Here is a 23,841-nt window from a genome sequence, read left to right as displayed (position 1 = left end):
CCGTATAGTACAAGCTAGTGTAAGAATGTATATTACAAATGTAAGGTAGGTCTGTATAATACAAGTGTAGTGCAGGTTGGTATAGTACAAACATAGTACAGGTTTTTATAGTACAAGTGTAAAACAGGTTGGTATAGAATAAGCATAGGACAGGTTTGTATAGTACAGGCGTGGGGCAGGTCTGTATAATCTAAGCTTAAAGGTTGACTTGCAACAAAATTCACATTAAAGTTATTTGGTATCAAAAGATTCACCATGTCTTACTCTGTTGTGTTGTAGGTGCCAAATATGTGGAAATGTGATTACAAGCTTTTAAAAGCTCAAAAACGAAAAGCCGCCGCAGATTGGAATCTCTTTATTTCTTTGACGTAGTCATTACAGTTGATTATTGCCTTGTCACATGATGTTTTCACGTGAATTGAAAGTCCAATTAAAAGCTCAATATAAAACTTATCGCAACACTAGTTTATAACAAACACTTCAGGTTTTACCAAAGACCCTGTATCAAATATAGATGCTCGCTACTTTACAGTTCTGTTTCGGCTTGATTTAATCGCCAAGTCGTAATCTGATCATGTGACCCAATACTTCGCAAATAATTTCAGCAGCACTTTTCGATTATCACAGGTGACCACCAGGCTCGTCATGATTATCAGGCAATGATATGTACTCCTTCGAGCTAAGGTTAAAAAATTAAACGAATTTTTACGGTAAGCTATAAGATATCAGTGCTAAAAGTGACAGCATTACAATGACGATAAAATAGACGCGTAAGGCCAATAGACATGGTTTTATTGAATGCGTGAATTATATTTGTGAAAATATTTCGAGGAATGAAGTTGCATGAAAGTGTAAACAGAAACCATCTTCCACAACTACATCACATTTGAGCCGTTTTGAAAAGAGAATCCAAACTACAACGGCCTCCTGTGGCTGCGATTAACTGTTTGTTTTTTAACTTTTAAGAGCTTGTAATCACATTGCTATATATTTCGCACCTACAACACAACAGAGTAAAACATGGTGAAACTTTTGATATCAAATAATTGTAATGTAAATTTTGTTGCAAGTCAACCTTTAAGATGGTCTATATAGTACAAGCATAGGGCAAGTCTACAGATGTTCATCATGATTGTGGAGTCACTCTCATTGCTGAGCTGCTTAACCAGGAAACAAATCACTTTTTATTTGTATATAGATATTCGTCACCATTTCATGCTGCTATCTATGCAGATTCGCCAGTTTGTGGGCTTAAACGCCAATTATATACACATGTACAGCAATACATGTTTACAGCAATACACGAGTACAGCAATACACGTGCACAGCAATACACGTGTACAGCAATACACGTGTACAGCAATACACGTGTACAGCAATACACGTGTACAGCATTACACGTGTACAGCAATACACGTGTACAGCAATACACGTGTACAGCAATACACGTGTACAGCAATACACGTGTACAGCAATACACGTTTACAGCTGTACACGTGTACAGCCGGTAGAAAAGTAGATAAAAAAGATTAGTTTGCTGAGTGTCTGCTAGCAAACAGCTGGGAGTCAGTTTTCAAGTTTGATTGGTAAATCTGCAGACTTCATTTTAAATGACTAAATAACAAAAAGCCCAATCGCACCAGAAGTCATTGGCATGAATGAAAAATTTACAAAATTTGTTTGTGCCATGTCAACTATGGTGAACTAAACTATAAAAAAGTATAAAAAAGATTGCTGAAATTAGATAACCTTGAGAAAGTTTTATTTAGTATAACATTACATAATAATAGTAAGCATATATATTCATAAAAATATAACATTTAAAAACATTAGCAGAGTTGAAAAGAAGGGAATTACGAAAATAAGGGAATTATAAAAATACGACAATTGTGGAAGAGTAGATTAATAAGTGGATACTTGTCTAACTTTCTTCGATTGACCTGATTGTAGAAGTTATGTTCTCTTTTGGTAAGCAATTCGGGTTCATCATAGGTTTGGATTCAATAATTCTTAGGCAGTAGTTCTTCATGTGAGTTTGATTAACCCTAGAGGCTTGGTGAGGCACTCCAATGAGTTCAGTGGAGGTCTCTCAAAGGCAACAGCAGAAGTCGCACTAATTTGCAAGGTCAGGTCCTTAGGTAAAAATAGTGTATATATAATTTGATGTGAGCTCAAGCATTGTAATGATTTTCTTTGAACACATGTTAATGTTAATCATGTGATGTGAATTAACATTACAAATTAACATTTGAACACAGTGATGTTAATGTTAATCATTTTGTGCACCAGTAAAACATATACTTATGTCTTCAATGTGAAAAAAGTCATATTTTATTTTTAAATAATGAACGGTTTGGTGAAAGTGCATATAGACATATGAAGCTGATGTGGTTAGGTACATCTAGCAAGTTAAGAAAGAACAACTATTCTTAGGTGATCGCCTGTGCGTTCAAAGCTCTGCATATATATTATACAATTGTTTATCCCTTTGTCTTAAATTTGCTCCCCTCTATTAATACATCGCTGGCTAAACTAGATCTTTTCTGATTTTAAAAACACAAGAGACGGAGTAACAATAGATACAAATACTCGATTTGACACTCAGTTGGGGCACTACTGTAGAACCTTTCAGCAATCAGTAGCTGAAAGGTGATAGCAATTACAGACTTCTCATTGTATATTAGACATAGTTCTGTCCACATTACTTCACTAAATCTATTTACGTGTTTTGTAGTACAATCAGCAGTGATAAAAATAATTATACCAGCAACCAGAAAGCTAGCTGGTGTATGTAAGACAACAATGTAAGTAATGTGGTATGCATGGCATGGAAGGTGCTGTGCCCTCCCATAACCATAATGGGCAATGCTCTTGCGGAGTGCGCGCAGTATTTAGTTGTGATTTCATAGCTTCCATCTTTCATAGCTATCCGTGGTTCACATCAATCGCAGCTTGCGTAGAAAAGCGCAACACCTCTCACGACATTGGTCTGAACCAAGGGTTGTATCCTTATACAGCAGTGCTGTACCATTAAGGTCTTTCTTTTGAAGTTTTTTGAGGTAATTTTCATTTTACAAAAGGCAAAAAATACCAATTACTGATTCATGTTCTCAGAGCCTAAATACACAAACCAACTATGGGTTTCATTCATTTAAAATCAAATAAACCGAATTATTTGCTAAATACTTAGAGTGCAACTAGAATGCTATAAGTGAAGAGACAGACATATTCATAGTTTGCTTGTTTATTTTAATTGTGACCACCAATGGTAGCTCACATAACATTTCTGACCACCAATGGTAGCTCACATAACATTTCTGACAGCAAATGCATCAGATGACCAAAACCAACAAAAAAGCGAAAGATTACCCCTAACTCAAGCTCTCTATATGCTTCAATTAGTTTGGCAAAAATATAATAACTTCTAATGTATAATAACATTTTGACTATGTTATCAGTGAGTGCTGATGTCAGATCAAGAGCCTTGCCAATGACTTATGTAAGGAAAAGGCATCAATAAAAACGCTAGTTTTCTACAAAGTATATTACAAAGACAATTATGTTCGATCTATATATATATATAATATGCTGGATGTTCGATGTCCTATTGATGCGGTATACATAACATAGATATTCAAATTTATATATAATAATAATAATAGTAATATTTATATATAAATGAGATGTCTGTACAAAGGGCTTGAATGTCTAAATACTCATGATAGGACAACCATTGCTCGAGTAGCAAAACCTAACGGCTATGCCACTAGAGTAAACATGTTGGTCGTTGAGTTGATATTGTTGCATAATAATGACAATGCATTTTAAATACTTAAATAATTATCGGTTTTTTATAATATATAGATATTAGTTGAATAAAAAACTAGTAATCAATCTTTCAATTGCATCAAAACATTTCTGCCAGTAAAAAGAAGCAAAGAGAGACAAGTGTACGCTAGTCATCTCATACATCAACGAAGGGAGAACTACAAGCGTGGGCAGCGTTATAAACACAGCAGACATGGGAGTCGTCACATCAATGTAAACATTAGTAGAAAAATGAGCTCAAGTAGGCAGGCGATAAAGCTAAAGTCATTTGGTCGTACCAAGTTGTACGGTAATTTGGGCTTCGGGTAGAAAGACCAGAGGACACGTGTCGCTAGCTGTCGGAACGAATGCTTTGACACCGTGACATTTGGCACCTGATTCTTCCATCCGTCATGGCAACACAATGTCGGGCCTGAGGGCGGAGTAGAAAAATATTTTATGGACAAAGTGACTATCTAGACTGTGCACCAAGAAGAGTTGAAGACAAGAGGGCGGAAAGGCTGATCATTGCTGAGACTGCTGTCATGAGTATGAAGATGTGTATGAAGTGGCAACGTCCAATTCCTTCTTGAGACGAAGACATGCGGTGTGCACGTAGTGGACGAAAGGCTTGCTATCGGTAAGTATGTCAATTCTATACTCTATATCCTTGTCGAAACGATCAAAGAATTCTACAAACGATAATTAAACCAAAATTCACTAGCCAATAGGAGGGAGCATTTGTAAACTAGAGTCAGCAGCTATTATGCCTGATGAAAAGGGGAACATGAAGCTGAACAAGGCCCTAAGAAGAGTTGCAATGAGCAAACAACTCCTCCTTTATAAAGTTGAACAAAGAGCCAAGGAATTAGCACAAACATCTCACTCATTGGCTAACTTCTCGACCTGCCAATGACAGAAACTACAAATCGTATAACAAACAAGACAATTTGTGGTAAATATTTAAACAAATATTAATTTACTAATATCAATAGATCTATCATGGATGGTTTCGAATTCGCTACATGTAGGGGTAGACAATTGTGTACAAGTGAGGTTAAGATTCCAATTGTTTAACTTTCCCGATTTTGGGAAAAATGATGTAGTTCTTGGCTTAGATTGAGATACATGATGATATATGAAAACAAAGTAGGGTAAGGTCTATTCACAGCGGATAAGTGAATCCATGGCAATACATAAGTACAAGTCAAGACCTGAGATATTTGTTAAGTTGGACTTCCATATAGTAATTTTTATATCAATAACGCATCGCTGAAAAGGGCATGGATAAAATAACTCCCAAGTGTTTAAACAGTCGTAAGACCAAATAATCGCTTATTATGCACCCCATTTCATAGCGGATATTTTTTGGCATTAATTCCCTTCTAGCATCCAAGTAGGAAACCCAAAAATAATTATTTTTGGGTTTTCCAAATACGTTATCACGTACTTACAGCTTATCTATTAATTCCAGCCAAATGATTTTGGCTGTTGCCACAGTCAGCTATACCTTTCCCTTGAGCCTTGCTTATCAACAAGCTTGTACAGTTACAGTGAATAGACAGCTAGTAGTTTACAGAGACTATCTAGGTAAAGCTAACAGTTGCCTTAGTCCAGACTTAATCAGAAAGTAGAGGTCACTGCGAGCCAGACCCAGGAGTAAGTTTTTGGTGAATATGGCACCATAGTAGGGCTAAACAATGCAAATAATGGAACATTATGCGAACCTTTTCGGTCATGCTGTGTTCGCCAGAAAGTTGCAGTTTTCCACTGATCGATAGAGGCAGGCAGGTAGTTCATACACTTCATGTACTCGGCCACATCTCTGAGTATTGGATCTGGAACACTGACTGCCGAAGTGTTGGGTGGCAAACTAGTACCCCTTCCTGAGTCTGAAGTCTAATTGAACAGAAACAACAGGAATACATTAGGCTAGCTGCCACACAGATACTACCTATATTTCTCATCGCAGGGCAGAAGTTAGAGTGAGGCGAGGTATTGAAAACTTGAGGTCAAACAAGAAGAGAAAATAATCTATTAAACAGCAATCCTTATAGAGTGACAGAATAGCTCCCACTAGTTCCTACTGGTCAAAGCTGTACCATACAACTTATTGTATTCGGATAGGAATTCTAAAACAGATAGGAACGTAAGCAACGCAGAGACAACATGCGAAAAAGTACTTACGAGAGAGCCGGTGGAGGTAATACTGGCAGGGCTTGGTGCAGCTGGTGAGTTGCCAGGGGGTAAACCGGTGTGGGTATGGGGTGATATGGGCTGTTTGGTTTTTTCACGGTGGAGGAAATCCTCAACACGCTTGCCAGACGAGCTCGCTTGATCTTTGAGTAGTTTGTAGCACTTGTGTCTTAGGTGGCTCAGTACATAGTGACTACAAAAGTGAGGAAAATCAACTAAATAATCGACTAATGTGGTGGACTAAGATGTCCCTACAGCGCTAGTAGCACGCAAATAAACAAACACTTTTGAAACGACTTCATATATTTTATAACATTGCCAAATGTTTTTCTTGAATGCGAGGCTATCACGCGCATACAATCAGGCTTTTCTGCTCGGTTCCCTGTGTTTTGGAACTAGAACCATCTTAATTTTATCAAAATTATTTTAGAAGAGCATTTCATGGCTACAACAAGTTAACTTATAGGTTGACTTGCAACAAAATTCACATTACAGTTATTTGGTATCATGCTATTCACCATCTCTTACTCTGCTGTGTTGTAGGTGCAAAATATGTGAAAATGTGATTACAAGATCTTAAAAACTCAAAAACAAACAGTTAATCTCAGCCACACGAAAACAGTTGTAGGTTGGAATCCTTTTCAAAACGGCTCAAATGTGATGTAGTTGAACACGATGGCTTCCGTTTTCACTTTCACGCAACCTCAGTTGTCAAAATATTTTCACATATATACTTCGCGCATTCAATAAAACCATGTCTATTGTTTTACGTGTCTATTTCATTATCATTGTAATGCCGTCACTTTGAGCACTAGTATCTTAAAACCTAGCCGAAAATTTTGTTTCATTTTTTAACCTTAGCGAGGGGGTGCATATCATTTTCTGGTAAACATGAGGAGCCTGTTGGTCACCTGTGATTGTCGAAAATTGCTGCAGAAATTGTTTGCCCCATTTGGCGAGAAATATGGGTCACATGAACAGATTATGACTAGACGATTAGACCAAGCTGAAACGAAACTGTAAAGTAGTGAGCATCTATATTTGACTATCTATATCTATATGAGGGTACCCGGTAGTACCCGAAGTGTTTGTCATAAACTAGTGCTACGAAACTTTTTATATTGAGCCTGTTATTGGCCTTTTATTTCACGTGATAACATCATGCGTCAAAACAATAAACACTTCGAGTTGAATACGTCATCAAAATAAGGAATACCGACCTACGGTCACTTTTTAACTGTTCAATTTTGAGCTTTTAAGAGCTTATAATCACATTTCCATATATTTTGAACTTACAACACAGCAGAGTAAGACATGGTGAATAGCTTGATATCAAATAACCGCAATGTAAATTTTGTTGCGAGTCAACCTTTAAGGAGAGAAACCACATATCTTAATTTTAGATAATCACCTCAAGTTGGGAATCAAACTATAAATTTCTAAGTTCATCATTCTATCCGATAGAGAAAATACAAGTTACTTATGATATTAAACACATTCCTTAAATTATTTACTATGAAACTTATTTAGCAACAAATTCCTGGAAGATTTGAAAAGCAGATCTGGATTAGGACAACTTGTTTGCAGCTCGAAACACCAGACCTACCAGACCCTATAGGTCTTTAAAAACTTTCATATAACAAAATGAAACAGGGCGAATCCGTACATTGGTTGAGTTTTATGCCATGACGACGAAAAGAAACAAGACAGTAAACTTTGAAATTGCAAAAGTTTAGTGACAAATGCAATTCTACATTATAATGTGCAGCAATCTTATCACAGTTGAAACGATTTCTAGTTGAAAAGAAAATAAAACAGGCAATTGAAGGTGGTTGGTTCAAAATGGCTGTGGTGAATGTCAGCAAAAATACAAAAAGTTCAAATAAAAATTTATGTCCATCAAATGCTTTGCAAGCAATTCTCTAAAATATTTGAATTTTTTCAATAGTAATCAGCCAAATTTCCTTTCTGTTTGATTATCACCTGGCAACTGCAGTGATTGACACCTGTCAACTGTAGTGATTGACACCAGGCAACTGTAGTGATTGACACCTATCAACTGTAGTGATTGACACATATCAACTGCAGTGATTGACACCTATCAACTGTAGTGATTGACACCTATCAACTGTAGTGATTGACACCTATCAACTGTAGTGGTTGATAAAAAGTATTGTTCAACACATCTACTCTAGTATTAATTGACACCTTGAAATTACAGCTATAAATACTGTAGCCATCTTGGCTAGAGTCTCTTTGAACTTTCTTCAACTTCCTAAAAAAATGCTGGCATCATCAATAAATCTAGATAAGCATCGTTACCAAATGGGTATTATTTAGGTCAGGAGCAGCATATTCATTGCAGAAATCACCTGAATCTTTCAAATAACTCTTGCAAGTTTCCAGAAATTTATTTTCACAAAACCTTTGGAAAAAGTCAAACGATGGTGAAATACTTTTATTTAGTATGAGACTACGTGGGGTGTAGCACCACAACTACATTTAAAAAAAAGAATTATCATTTTCTGTTTAGTGCAGACTGCATATGAAAACACTGAGATTAGCTTATTTTAATTTAAAACATCCAGTTTTCCAGTTTTGAACTTACCAAAGCACCTGAGTGCACTTGTGTATCTGTGGCTGGGTTGAGTTTGATTCCTTCAGGGCAAGACATTCACCAAGAGAAATCCTAAAGGCATAATAAAGCAAATATTACAGAAATTGACATCGCATGACCTAGGCTAAAACAAGTAAAGATTTAATAGTGAACAGAGAGAAATGTGCAAATCATTTACTCCACCGGAGGTTAAAGTCACCGGATATAATAACTAGGCCAGACTTACTCTGAGTAGGTAAGCGTAGATGTGTACTTACTCTGCATAGGTAAGCGTAGATGTGTAATATGGTTTGATTGATTGTATGGCTTTAGGGTCCTCAGCCTCTTTCCCAATGCCGCTCATCATAAAAGTAACCACAGACTCGACGGCAAGAAGATGCTTTAGGGGTTTGGCATTTGGGTTTGAGGGCTGTAATAAGAGAAAGGACGAATATTGAAATGGAGCAGTTCTCGCTAAATGTATGTCTTGCAGCTTGCTAGTGATTGGTTGACAGTTCATGACCTTGACAGTTTATTATCTCAACTCTATATAATCAAACCGAACTGAATCATAGGATGAGGCCCTACTGAAGATGACACACTATTGTCTGGTGTGTCATGGCCTGAAAATGATTACACCTGTTCAGCTGGCCAGGATTTTATTAGAAGGTCAAATTATACCTCATTTTTAAACGAGGTAAACAGCTGAGTGATGACAATTCTTGTTCTTGTTTATAACTAGGATATAGATCCTATCAGAAATCAATAAACTTTCAGTTAATCAAACATTTTGAATATGCATTTGAATATTTTAGTGAGAATGGTACATAATCTAGCGGTGTTATTCGCATTGGCATTTAACAAGGGAAAAAGGAGTGATGACAAACTTACTGTTTGTCATCACTCCTTCTATAAATATGAATAATCAAAATAATAACTCCAATCAAAATAATGAATTTTGAATAAGAATGAAGTTGAAACTTGATTATTTACCAGAAAAGACCATTTACAACTCTTTTCAATTAATTTTCCAATCATATGCATAAAGTACTGATGGAGCTTGCGTGAGGTTATGATTTACTTGAGACGAGTCTACGTACAAGCAGCCATTTTTAATCACTAATAAAAAAGCTGAATCACACATCGCTGTCACTGTAATGCTGCCAGTCAAGATGATAGTAAACACAGATCCACACATGGGAGTGACTATAATTCGTAACAAGTTGGACAGACAAAGTTGACAACAATGACAAACCTGTCTAAGACGTAGAGGCCTAACTATGATGTGAGGGTATGAGTAGTAGTTAGTAGGCAGGGCTGAGTAGACCAAGATTCACTCACCATGTTTGTACATCTGTGCTTGAGCTCTTTGGCTTGGGCATGGAAAAGGTGTGAGCCAGTGTAGGAGGGAACGACGCTGAGTCTAGGGCCTTTCCCTCCTGAGCTGTAGTCCGTCACGTCAGGCAGATCTAATGGTATATCTTCATCAGCTATTGGCTTCCTGTCACATAACGTTCTAGTTGACTATTTAAAACAGGTACTTTTTTGTGACTGGCCGACATCACAACTTGAGCTCTAGTTTACTAAAGACTGCATCATTGCATTTTTGAGATTAATTGCTAAAAACCATCCTCAGTAGTCGTACCATGACACCCACCGTTTTTTCGCTTCCTCCATGGCTTGCTGGAACGAGCTGGGTGGAGTTGATTTACGTTTGTAGGGCGGAGGAGGAGATAATTTCTCATTTTTAATACCGGGTAAAGAAGGAACATCCTATTCAAAATAGAAAGTGAGCCAGTACTGGCGATGTTGACAAGGCGGGCAGAACTGCGGAAAATGTGAAAACTGGTGTGCAGGCTCAGACTCAACATGTAAAGTATTATTTCACTTAAAGTTAAAGGGCATACAGCAAGTATAATTCAATGCATAATATACATTCGTGTAAGAAAATAACTTAGCCTAAATATATAAATCTAGTATAAACATAAAACAAGGTTTGTCCTTCTAATGAAGAAGATAACTCCAAAAGACAGACTTACCACTATGGAAGCCTTAACACTGAGAGTTTTACGAGATGGAGGTCGGTGGAGCTGTTTGAGAGGTATTCTCATTAAAAGAGTTGGCCTCCCGTTGCTCATCTGGTACTTATCAGGCAAACCAGAGCCAAAGTGATCAAATGCCTCGACCTTTGGTACAACAGGTGATATCGGTTCGTGCTTGGCCAGCAGACGGTCATGCACGGGAGATGTTACAGGCTCCGACTTGATTTTCTGTTCAGCAGCAAACGGCAATAGGAAAAGCTTGAAATGTGTACTGCATTGAATGTGTGTGCATTTATTGCTATGCTCAAAACATTCACCTTAGAAAATAAAAACAAACCTCACATATTTACAGTTTTATAGCAACAACAAGGAAACAGTTTATAAAGAAGTTTATTGGAGTTGAATCTGATGAGAATACTTAAGCAGCCATTCATGACGTTACATCAAGTGACTTCTTGTTCCATTTTATGACCTACGGTAAATACCTAACCTAATCAGGGCAGCGTTATTGTAAATATTTTTCTTGGCACGAGACCAGCTACTGCGATGACCAACAGAGAGACCAGCTACTCGATGCATCTCTTAATTACATTTAAATGATATGACTTTGCAGTCGATGAAAGTATTCAAGAAGCTGCACATATATACAGTTTACCTCTACAGTACTGCAATAATAGCGCAAGGATAAAAGCTTAAGTCACCGTGGATCAGAGGACTTAACAAAACATGTATGAAACAATCTCATACGTACTCAAATAGATACGCACATTGAATTTCTTGAGCGTGAGTAACTCTAGTCTACACCTATAGAACACTCATAGATGTCTTGAGCGTGAGTAACTCTAGTCTACACCTATAGAACACTCATAGATGTCTTGAGCGTGAGTAACTCTAGTCTACACCTATAGAACACTCATAGATGTCTTGAGCGTGAGTAACTCTAGTCTACACCTATAGAACACTCATAGATGTCTTGAGCGTGAGTAACTCTAGTCTACACCTATAGAACACTCATAGATGTCTTGAGCGTGAGTAACTCTAGTCTACACCTATAGAACACTCATAGATGTCTTGAGCGTGTGTAACTCTAGTCTACACCTATAGAACACTCATAGATGTCTTGAGCGTGTGTAACTCTAGTCTACACCTATAGAACACTCATAGATGTCTTGAGCGTGAGTAACTCTAGTCTACACCTATAGAACACTCATAGATGTCTTGAGCGTGAGTAACTCTAGTCTACACCTATAGAACACTCATAGATGTCTTGAGCGTGAGTAACTCTAGTCTACACCTATAGAACACTCATAGATGTCTTGAGCGTGAGTAACTCTAGTCTACACCTATAGAACACTCATAGATGTCTTGAGCGTGAGTAACTCTAGTCTACACCTATAGAACACTCATAGATGTCTTGAGCGTGAGTAACTCTAGTCTACACCTATAGAACACTCATAGATGTCTTGAGCGTGAGTAACTCTAGTCTACACCTATAGAACACTCATAGATGTCTTGAGCGTGAGTAACTCTAGTCTACACCTATAGAACACTCATAGATGTCTTGAGCGTGAGTAACTCTAGTCTACACCTATAGAACACTCATAGATGTCTTGAGCGTGAGTAACTCTAGTCTACACCTATAGAACACTCATAGATGTCTTGAGCGTGAGTAACTCTAGTCTACACCTATAGAACACTCATAGATGTCTTGAGCGTGAGTAACTCTAGTCTACACCTATAGAACACTCATAGATGTCTTGAGCGTGAGTAACTCTAGTCTACACCTATAGAACACTCATAGATGTCTTGAGCGTGAGTAACTCTAGTCTACACCTATAGAACACTCATAGATGTCTTGAGCGTGAGTAACTCTAGTCTACACCTATAGAACACTCATAGATGTCTTGAGCGTGAGTAACTCTAGTCTACACCTATAGAACACTCATAGATGTCTTGAGCGTGTGTAACTCTAGTCTACACCTATAGAACACTCATAGATGTCTTGAGCGTGAGTAACTCTAGTCTACACCTATAGAACACTCATAGATGTCTTGAGCGTGAGTAACTCTAGTCTACACCTATAGAACACTCATAGATGTCTTGTAGATGCCTGGGCAACAAGAAACCGAGTAGGACAAGAAAATCAAAGAGGATCTCACCTCGCGATTTTCAGCTTTGACTGGTATGAACGCTGAGTCATGTGCACCGGGCGACTTGTCAGAAACTACGTCAACATCGACATCTATGTCGATGTCATCGTCACCGCTTGACGAAGAGGATGAGATAATTGGAGCAGACGGTTTTGATGCGGAAGAGCATGTTCGAGATTCCTCGATAGAATGATTCTTGCTATGTAAACGATCGACAGAAAGAGTTGTTGAGATGATGGCCTTATTTGTCGATACTGCACTGGGTGCATGCTCATTTTCAGGTTTCTTACGTGGTCGTCCTCTCTTTGCTGTGACTTTCGAGAGATCCGACTAAAAGGCACGCAGGATACTAATGGATGCAGAAAAGAAAAGAGGGTAACAGTCACTATTCCTCTAAAAACTGTGAAAAGTTCAAGGTCTATATATGCTTGGATGAGACAGTTGTACTCATAACTAAGGGCATGAAACTGGAGCCTAATCAATAGCACTTTAGAATTTGGTTAGTCAACAGGAGTGAATAGTCATGGAGTCAATAGTGTTATAGAGCAGGAGTCTTTCGTTTTCAATAATATATAGCAAAATGACAAGTTAATAATAAATTTTAAGCAATACATTACTAAATCTATTTACAAAAGTACTCCACAAATACCCAATAGGAATTATGACCGCAAGCTACAATACTAGTAAACATGGTTATGTTGTCTAGTATAATTGTCAAGACTAGATGAAACTCAACCCATGATTGGCCGTTTGACATATAATTTTAGTCCATGATTGACTATTTGATAAATAACATCCGAGATCACGATTGGTTGATTGATATCAACTTAGCTCAACAACTGGTTGATATAATTGTAGCTCATGATTGGTCGATAGACAAATATAACTATAGCTGAGTCATGATTGGTCGATAGGCAAATATAACTATAGCTGAGTCATGATTGGTCGATAGACAAATATAACTATAGCTGAGGATTAGTTAGAAAGTCCCAGGTTTTTGAAATCAACTTGACAAAAAATCTCAAAGCCTGAAACAAGCAACATTTTTATTTGTTTTTGCTCGCCAAAACTTTTGCACCTTTGCAGCCATAAAATAATACTATAAGAGAAAATATTAACATGTCGGAACAGACTAAGACACTCCTCGAATTTGGTATATCAGATTTGGAAACAGTAAACGAAGAGCTATTTCACCTATATCAAACAAACGACCATCTCCAGCTCCAACTACTCCAACTATATACTTATACGCTTACGCGGTTGTGATACAAACCTTAGGTTTAGAAGAAGATGAGAGGCGCTTCTGTCTGTCTGTAGTAACCGTTGCCGCTACTGTAGGTAAATGTTTACCAGTTGTCGGCGGAGTGAAGTCAGGGTCAGTAATGCGTTTAGCACCCTCCTCTTTTCTAGGCCTCCCAGGACCTCGCTTTCTTTTTTCCTAAAAACATTACACAATGTCTCTAGCCAAAGGTTTCCATAAATAGTTTCACAAACAGTGATAACAAACATATTCTTTACTCGGGGATTGGTAAGCATGTTTAAAATCTTTTTGAGAAAGCAAAGCGTAACTCAGTATTGCATAGATGTAACAAACAGAAATACTTTTTAATTTACGCTAAAAGACACATGATGGAGGTTGGGGGTGCTATGCGAGTATTTATTACCAGACCGCAACAATGGCTGAGATTAGACCGAAGTACTGCCTGATGTATTTCTGTAAAGCGGTGATGAAGCCATCCTATACTATGCCTAACCATGCGCAACGTAAGCTAGCTAGTAAGGAAATACTGGCTAGTTCTACGAGATTTTCCATGTCAAATGATTAGAAAATGAGCACCTGTTACCAGTGCCAACACATAAATACAGCGTAAACAACTCGCCCTTATAAGCAGCGCTAGTCGATTGAGAAAGATAAGGATGTTTGTTGACGTTATATCATATGTTATCATTGAAAATACCTGACTGCATAAAATATGGGATGGTAAAGAAAAGTCAACGCGAAAGTGAAAAGATGAATGAAAGGGGAGACTGGATTTGCCAACACAGCGACCAATTGACTGCTGTGAAACTGAAAGCCATACCTGAACTGGTAGATCGGAGTGCTTCCCAGCCAAAGATGTACTACTGGAGACTGGCTTGGAAGAAACTGACTGGACGGCTGGTCTGGAATCAGGTTTTTTGTTGGCCACCGACGTTTGTGGATTAGCATTATAGTAAGAAGCCAAGTCCCAAACCTGAGGGCTACATTCGGTAGTTGCTGGAGGGGCGGGTGACCGTTCCAACCCGAATAGCATCGGGGGAAGTCCTTTCTTCGGCTCTTCATCACTCGAGTCACTCTCAGAGCCAGAAGAGGAAGAACTCGAGCTGTCAGAACTGTCACTGAAATCGTCAAACGGATAAGCAAATCACAGATATGAACTAATGTAGTTGGCAGATGTTCATCATATACACTAACAGGACAACCATTAATCAGTTTTCCAAGTATTCCAACAGATATGATCGTACATATGAAGGAAATAAAGACGAGTCTCTTTAAAGATGAACTTACACAAAATTTAGGTAGATTTTGTCAGAAGATACCGGTACTTTTCAATCATTTGCGATTCTTTTTGCGACTGCCAGGATGCTCCAAGATTAAAATCGACCAAACTGGATCGCGGTTAAAACGCTCAGAAGAAAAATACATGAGAAATGATGTTATTAGCTGTTATAGTAGCAATAGTTGATATTGGCTATATCGTTCATAGTCAAGCGTTACTCATTTTCAATTCTCAATTCTGTCTGTTTCTTTGCAAATATAGACGTCTGATCACCTTTTTGTCGATTTTAATCTTAAAACATCCTGGCAGTGAGATCACCTCAAACATCAAAAATGATCACGAATGATAGAAACATGCCGATACTTTCTAATAAAGTCAACTAAACTTTGTTTAAGTTCATTGTTAATGGTTTTGAAAGTTTGATCCAACGTTACAAAGCGTCACACAATGTTTCACTTATAGTAATACGCAGCGGGATGGAACCTATGGTAAATCCTTGTAATCACCCTTCTTATCACCAATTAACGGAAAAGGGATAAGCTGGCCAATCAGGATGGCCATTTCAGCTATCCTAGAACAATGGAGTTACATAACCTCCACACATATAAGGACCAGTTTCAGAAGGACAAAGACAGACGGGAGCTGAGCTTGTCTGGTTCGTGGCATCTGTGGACTGGGAGTCCTAAACCGATTTGTTGTCCTTGATACTCGGCAACATAACTTCGATTTGTCAGAGCGATTTTGCAATTTTCCGATTTTCACCTACCACCATTTTAAACGTTGAGCTTGGATCATCGCGAACATATTTGTTGATGTACATTCTTTACATCATTTTATGCTGATATTTAAATTCGAGAATCTTGAACAGCGTTTCGACATTTTTCTTAATGGTCTAGTGATTGTGAGGCGATTCGACTAGCTTCAGGCCTTATGCATAAGCTGTGCTAATAGTCGGCAGAGGTACTCTTGATTCATTACCACCACAATACATGAAATTCTCTAGCTTTTCATGAATTTTTTTCAAACTGATTGAAGCAAATATTCCGCTCACCATATGAAGTAATTTCAAATGTACGAGTTTAAAAATTATTCGTAACATTGCATTTTCGTAAAACAACATACGTATGCAGCGCTCCTTAAAATAAATACTCACTTTTAAATTTAAATAACGTTAAACAGCATTTCACACCTTGAGTTTCAACAGTTAAAATCATAGTTGCGAAGTAGATAGTGGGAAAAAGTGTTTCATGTGAAGGGGGAGAACGGAGACATTAAAAGTTGAAATTGGTAAAACGTCAGCCATGTTTATGTAACGTTACTTTCAAGTTGAAATACCTAACATTAGATAAGCTCACCGTTTCGACTCTAACCCTATACCTAGACACTTGTTGTATCATTATCAAATACTATACTACAATTACCATGTCAAACATGAGTTTTTGGTGCTATATTTTTGCATTTGTTTCAACGCTACATGTAATAGTGTATGGTACCTAATGTTAAGCTTTCGGTTAAAAGAAATTATATGTATATTAGTAAAAGATCTACTGCAACACACTGAATAACTCCAAAGCTTGACAGTGTAGCTTTTAAGGTGTAGCAATTCAGCTAGATCTTTTTATTCATCAAATATGGTAAAACAAAAGCAGTACTACACGAATACAAAATTTTAAAATCTAGATATAAACAATGCATTGTGTTCGGAAATTTTGAAATGTTGAATGCACTTGAACATAGCTTTACTGCTACAAAATAATACTGTAAAACCTCTAATTGAATGCCATAACGCTCTATTTTTTAACCCTTCTTCTATAGCTGTGGTCAATTGGGGAAGGCGTTCGCGAGATGCTCGCATTTTATTTTTCAAATGGCTCGTCAAATTTTAGGGAAAACAAATTTAGCTCTGTTACGGGTGAAGCGAATGTCGCCTATAATTTGCTCTCTTTTTTTAGTGAAGTGGCTCTAAAATTTTTTGATGCAAATCTGCTAGCTTACCTCCAACTTGTCAAATATCTCTTAATAAAATATGCATTGAAAAACCGGTTTATACCAGTTTACCAGTTACCAGCTACCAGTTTATATCTATCGCTTGCAATTAACCTGTGTCCTGCTTTGCAATTGGTTCGAGCTTTTCATTTTTATTTCTTTTTAAATTTGAAGACATATTTTTATTGTATATCTATATTTACCAATGTTGCATTAAATAAAGCTCATTGCACCCATTGATATGTTTGCTACAATTCGCAGCCAAAACTAGCTATTTATGTGCAATAGGAGTTACGAGCGCAGATCAATTGTAAGATCAGATTACCGCAATCATGCTATCAAATAATACGCCAAAAATCTGCAAATTTTCAAGTTCTAAAAATAGACTATCAAATCCTACAAATATATATTCATGAACAAGTGACACAAACGAACCATACTTATATTACATGTAGAAACAAAGATTAACATTTTTCAAACAAAAATATTTGCATCGCTTGCTAGGATAGCTGCGTTCTGATTGTTGCTTTCTATCGAATGCAACAATCTTGTGGTTGTCCAATACCTTCCACAATGTCATCTGACCTCGATTTTTCTTCTGCACTGTTGAACTAGCATTCAGCACAAATGCAATGGTACCGATATATTTAGCACAAATGCAACGAGTAAAAGTTTTGCTCGCTAAACGTAACCTTTGGCCCAGAACTTGAAGATCATTTATGTATATGTACAAGGAACTATACGTTAAACAAGGAACTACTATTAGCCTGAGACGGTTATTAATCATTTCTATGGTGTTGATTTCAAAGTTCATCTACCATCGTAAATTCAAACCATTTTTATATATGTACATGTACTTCGAAGTATCAAGACGGCATTAAGCAAGACGGTTATTAATTAGTATTATTAGCCTGATACAATTATTAATTATTTCTATGGTGTTGTTTTTAAAGTTTTCATGGAAAAAGCGAAAAGCTTCAAAGTTGGACAACAAGAGAATTGATTGTTATTAATGTAAGCGATTCATTATTAATACATGTTTTTATTGATCACTTGATATTATGGGTTCATAAAGATCAAAGATAGTCAAAGTGGCATCAAATGAAGGTGACGTTTATATAGAGGGTGGTGCTCTATTTTTCAACTCTTCTCTCATAGTGACAGTCAAATAGAGGTGGCGTTCAATTAGAGGTTTTATAGTAATCTATTATCTATGATAATCTCAGTATCTATAAGTTGTAGTAGTTAATTGCCTCACCCAGTGAGACTTCTAGCTTTACCTTATTGTCAGTTTTAGAAATAAACCAGAGCGCAATTCATATCTAAGGAAGGGCATTGGCAGCATTTATTGATTTACATAAATAGCAGCTGATGTTTTAGCCGAATAATTTATTTGGTGTACAAAGGTTAGAACCAGGATAACAAACATGAAATTAAATACATAGGTAGACAGGAGTGAACCATGCATATTTATGCTAAGAGGGTTGTCAGGGAAATGATTCCGAAGGGTAACGATTGATGCTGTGAGTGAACACTTGTAAGTAGGCGGACAGAACATTTAAAAGAATGCTGATATTTAAAATAGATTGCCATCGTAATTTCAGCTAGTAGCAGATATACATTAGCTAGACTAATGCGATTGAGAGATGACTAACTGAGAAGGAATGAGAAAGCATTTACATACTGCATGTATGTACCTAACCTACCTCAGCTTGCGTACCTAATCTCGCGTACAATGTACCTCAGCTCGCGTATGATGTACTTCAGCTCACGCTGGCCTGCTGATTATAACCTTAATTACATTATGTACCTGGTTTGTCTGCTTATACAGCTAAAATACCATGACAATACCTTTACCACATATTATAGGTATGTTGCTGCATGCATTATACGTGCTAAGTACACTCGTACGATTCTTTTAGAGTCATAAAAAAACTTGGTACATTAGAACCTAAAATCATACCTAAGCAATTGTGCTGTTGATAGATGTGCAATGCTTTCAGGATGTACAAAATGCATCTGTACGTTTCATAATGTACAGTTGCATCCTAAACACTAGACTTGAGAATTTTGACATACAATTTGAACTACTTATCGTCTCGACACTGAAACCTTCCTCCAAACATTACAGTGTAAATATAAGAAAAAGCTAGTACAAATTTAAATAGAAACTTTGAAATATTGCAAGAATTTAAATCAAGTTAACTTGAACAATAGCTAGTATGAGTAAGAGTGGGTTGTGCCACTATGACTAAACCTACACATCGCCGTGTGTACACACCCACCTAGCTCAATGGTAATACAACAATGTAACCTTGTAACCTTATTACGTTACAAGTTACAATATATGTTTATCAGAATATTTGCTCCGATGTTTGTTTGTTATCATTTACAACCAAATAAAGCAGTAAGAAACAGCGATGAGCCATAATTAACCATTCTGTCAGCATTAGAAACACCCTACATAGAATATTTAACCACATGAACGAACAGGTATTTTCGAATTTGTTTTGAAAATGGATTCAATTTTTTCAATATGTAAAGTCTTTTCAGGTTATTTTCCTGGTCAATTTTAACAAACGCTAGTACAAGTACACTAGATATTTACTAACACGCCTGTATAGTGGAAAACACAAAAAGCTACTTTGTACATAAGTTGCATGACAGTTTATGACTAGCCTTGTGTAGTTTTTGGTATGACCTTGTTACCCGACAACGCCGATATACCCTCAAAATGAAGACATTATTGGATCTAAGTTTCACCAATCTTACAATCATTTTCAGATGTGAGACAAACACCTACTTCAAACATGTCTCACAGCACAGACTCAAGCAGCAGATAGAAAAAACTCAGCAGTAACGAATCTCTCCCGCAAGATTAAGGTGATGACAGAAACGAAGGTTATCATATCACACATACCTGCTTGAACCGCTGTCGCTACCGGCATCTGAGGGGCTGAGTTGGAGATCATCGACGATACCACTAAAAAGAAAGGAAAATAGTGGCTTGGATGTTGGTTTTAACGCGAGCATCGTGTCTACGTGCCTACATGACTTCCCCGTAGGCGTAAGAATGATGAAGTGAATGTTGACTTTAGCTGAATAGTGCAAGCATTGCATTAACCTCAGCAACCAATGAGAGAGAGAGAGAGAGTCGAGTCATTGGCATGATGTAATGAAGCATTCCCAAGTTGACAATCCTACGTCCTATAATCTATGCTAAATGAATGCTCGGTAATTTTACAGGAGAGCAAACGGAATTAAAAATTCCCCATTCTTTATCTATACTGTGTGGCAATATGGACACATGACTAATTTGTAGATCATCGATATGTGTAGATGAGCTGTACACATGTAGTGCTTCATGATTGAGAACAGTTCTAATGGATAAATGATACATAGTGCATTGCAAGAGGTCAATTTTGTGAGGTTCCAATACAGCGCAAAACAAGCAGATACATTTATTACACACAATAGGTGTGTTAGTAAGTGCTGTATCTAGTACTAGTACAGTAGACATTCTTATAACGTATACCTCCTATAACGTGAAATCCAGATAAACGTAAAAACTTTCTGTTAAATTTGCTTCCTACAACATAAAAAATTCCGTATAACGTAGTGTCAAGTCGGGGGAGGTTTTAAATTCGATTTGATTGTTAGTTTATCTCGCAGCACTTGCGAAAGAAAAACACCTTCTGTATTGCAGTTATATATACTTTCTATATATAAACTTTCTATATATACTATATATACTTATAAACTTTCACGACATTCTAGTTCGTTGTAATAGATCGTTATATGTGTCGACAAAAAGGAAAATAGGATAGCTGCGCAATTGTTCATAAATACAAAGGCAATCGATTGGTACAGGTGTTACAGCGTCAGACTACCGATCTAAATGTCATAGAGTTGGAGTATCGTCGGAAGTTATCTTTTATCCTAACCTTTTATCCCTGGATACAGATAGACGACCAACAGGTAGATCCGCTTTTATAGTAAAAAGATTGTTGTTTTGCTTTATTAGAGACGTAGGAAAAATTTGTTATTAGTTTTACTTTGCAGAATAGATTTTGCTGTTTAGAAAAAATTGGCAAATTATTGTGAATGCAAGTCGAAAATGCGCAGTCCCCACCCCATCAACTTGTTGTAAATTTACCGCAATCATGGTCTATAAAACCAGTGAGATTGATTATAAAAAGGAGAAAAGTTGTCGATGCAAACCAGTAATACTGCAGTTACGGTAGAGCCCACAAATTAAAAAAGTTAAGTCAAGTTTTTCTTTTTTGCATGGGCTAAGATATGAGTTTGGAAAGATCTTGGAACAGATTAGACAATTTACATGTATTTCACCATTCTTATAACCTAAATTACCTACAATGTAAACGTTCCTGGAATGAATTACTTACGTTGTAGGAGCGCCTACTGTCGTTCAGTTTAATCGAATGTTCCCGATATGTCAGAACTATAAATGGGAAATGGCCATTTTTAAAACCCAAACAGGAAAGGAGTTCTCTTGGTACAGCATGCCTATACCAAAGGAATACTGTACGTTTTAATGAAGGACTGCCTCATTTCAGAGTTTCCTTTTCTTGATATGTTAGAAAAAAGCTTTTTATAACTTGAAGCAGATGGTGGTTTTGTTTCCTTAGAAGTAGAAGAAAATAATAACATGCAACAAAATTATCACCACAATTACACGCAGAGATACAACAATAATTTCTGATTAGAGATTATCTGGGTGGCTTGTAATTGTGAGTACACGTTTAGCATCGCTATTCAAGATTATTGTAATATCTTGTATTATCTGGTTTTATTGACAATGACAAGAATCAATCTTCCAGATCCAACTCCACACTTGACACAAATGTTTCCGCTCAACAGCCAGTATACGATACATCATTCCTTCAAGGACTAGTGAAACAACTAACACAAAAGAAAAAGCTGACTCGACTTGGAATCGTATCATATCATGGAAAGAAGGCATGAGGAAATTATGCCGATCTGTCAGGCATCAGATGAATAAACGTGACAGAAGCAATCCTACGTATCACCTAATCACAGATGCATAAGTGTGAGCTAAACAGGGCGAGAAGCCAACAACTCATCACATCACCTCTTATCAACATATCATTTTGTTTCACACATCGGTTTGAGTGTTGTAGGTTATCTGTCAGCTCAGACGTCATAAACCAATAATATCAAAATGTTATCTACACGCCAACTCTACATTGTCAATCAATATACTAGTTATTCAGTGGCGCATATTGTCGAACTAAACTGCCAAGGAACTCGCTAGATGCGTTGAAAGGTAATTTCATTCAACTTTTCTTTAAAAATGAAAAACAAAAGTTTGCAAATAGTTCAGTCAATGTATTTCTCCGCTAGATGCTCACTATAACTGAGGACAAGCGATGAATATTTGTAAAGCTTGTTTGTTTGCTTTAGTTAAAGGCAAATGATTGTAGGACATATTAGCTATAGCTGATAGCGAGTCAAGTATGAGAGATTTATTTGTCTGACCTTATACAGATCTGGTATCTGCAGTTTGCTACATAGCGGTGTAAATATCTTAGCAATGTAATAGTTATTCAATTCCGACCAAAAGAGCTAAACTTTTAACAGCAAATCATCATTAACAACATGGAAAACCATATTAGGTGGCGCATACTAGCAACTGGCACTTAATAACGAGAAGTTACTAGTGAGCATATGTTATTTCATATTAGCACTTAAGAAAGCAAATGGTATGAATTTACAGTTTTCAAATGTGTCAGCAATCTGCGGGATTTGCAGCAGTCACAAGCCTTGCAAGTTGGCTATGTTGGTTTATAGTTTATACCATGGATTGACTATTATACTGGTCTATACAATGACAAGTTCAAAAGAATTGACGTAAGTTTTTCAACAAGTCTATCAACTACCAAAAATTGTTGACAAGCCTGGTGCAATTACAATATTGGCAAAGACTTCAAATAAAGCTTGCTATCATCTATCTAATATCTACCATCTCCGAGCATTGAGCAAATAAGGAGAGCCTTTTTTTCCTTATCTGCCCATATCAGCCCCAATCATCAACTCAAATATTGGAACTGAGTGATGCGAAATAAAAATTAATTTTTTTCACAAAATGATGGTAACTGACAAAAATGGTTACAAAACAGAGAAACACGATGAGTCTATATGTGGAGTTGTCTTTACACAAGGTGAAGTTTCACCGATTCGCCATGTAACAGCAGTAACTGGCTCTTGTAATTAAATCATGTTCTTTATGGCTACTCCTAAATTTGTCTTTCCAAGTGCACTTCTCGGCATTCAATTAATGCTCACTCGCACGTAGGTGATGAGTGGAACTGTTTTTAGGAGTCATCACAAGCAGTGTTAGGGAGATAAGCGGATAACTGATGCAGATAAAATGCACAAGGTCTACTTTCACAACTAGACATGAGAAAATCATCAGTGTACAGAGAGTGATTCGCAGCGATGTATTCCTCATCAATAAGGCCATTTAGATTAGATAAAGTTGC

At 37.0% G+C, this 23,841-nt stretch overlaps 1 protein-coding gene across 4 annotated transcripts in view; it reads right to left on the bottom strand.

Moving 5' to 3' along the window:
* Positions 1 to 3,228: 3,228 nt before the first annotated feature.
* LOC137405604 (AF4/FMR2 family member 4-like) overlaps positions 3,229 to 23,841 on the bottom strand; it is a 64,890-nt gene continuing 44,277 nt past the window's right edge. For all 4 annotated transcript variants that reach the window (XM_068091923.1, XM_068091924.1, XM_068091922.1 and 1 more), the window contains 12 exons: positions 20,238 to 20,300; positions 14,873 to 15,170; positions 14,065 to 14,229; positions 12,801 to 13,121; positions 10,639 to 10,869; positions 10,257 to 10,372; positions 9,941 to 10,100; positions 8,878 to 9,029; positions 8,612 to 8,692; positions 5,995 to 6,196; positions 5,535 to 5,706; positions 3,229 to 4,499 (listed from right to left, as the gene is read on the bottom strand). In XM_068091923.1, coding sequence (XP_067948024.1) covers positions 4,351 to 4,499; positions 5,535 to 5,706; positions 5,995 to 6,196; positions 8,612 to 8,692; positions 8,878 to 9,029; positions 9,941 to 10,100; positions 10,257 to 10,372; positions 10,639 to 10,869; positions 12,801 to 13,121; positions 14,065 to 14,229; positions 14,873 to 15,170; positions 20,238 to 20,300 — 2,110 coding nt within the window. In that variant the 3' untranslated portion in view covers positions 3,229 to 4,350. The remainder of the gene's footprint in view (positions 4,500 to 5,534; positions 5,707 to 5,994; positions 6,197 to 8,611; positions 8,693 to 8,877; positions 9,030 to 9,940; positions 10,101 to 10,256; positions 10,373 to 10,638; positions 10,870 to 12,800; positions 13,122 to 14,064; positions 14,230 to 14,872; positions 15,171 to 20,237; positions 20,301 to 23,841) is intronic.

The sequence above is a fragment of the Watersipora subatra genome, chromosome 10 (assembly GCF_963576615.1).
Source record: "Watersipora subatra chromosome 10, tzWatSuba1.1, whole genome shotgun sequence".
Classification (NCBI taxonomy): Eukaryota; Metazoa; Bryozoa; class Gymnolaemata; order Cheilostomatida; family Watersiporidae; genus Watersipora; species Watersipora subatra.
The sequence above is the reverse complement of the archived record's forward strand: the minus strand, read 5'-3'. Positions and strand labels throughout refer to the sequence as shown.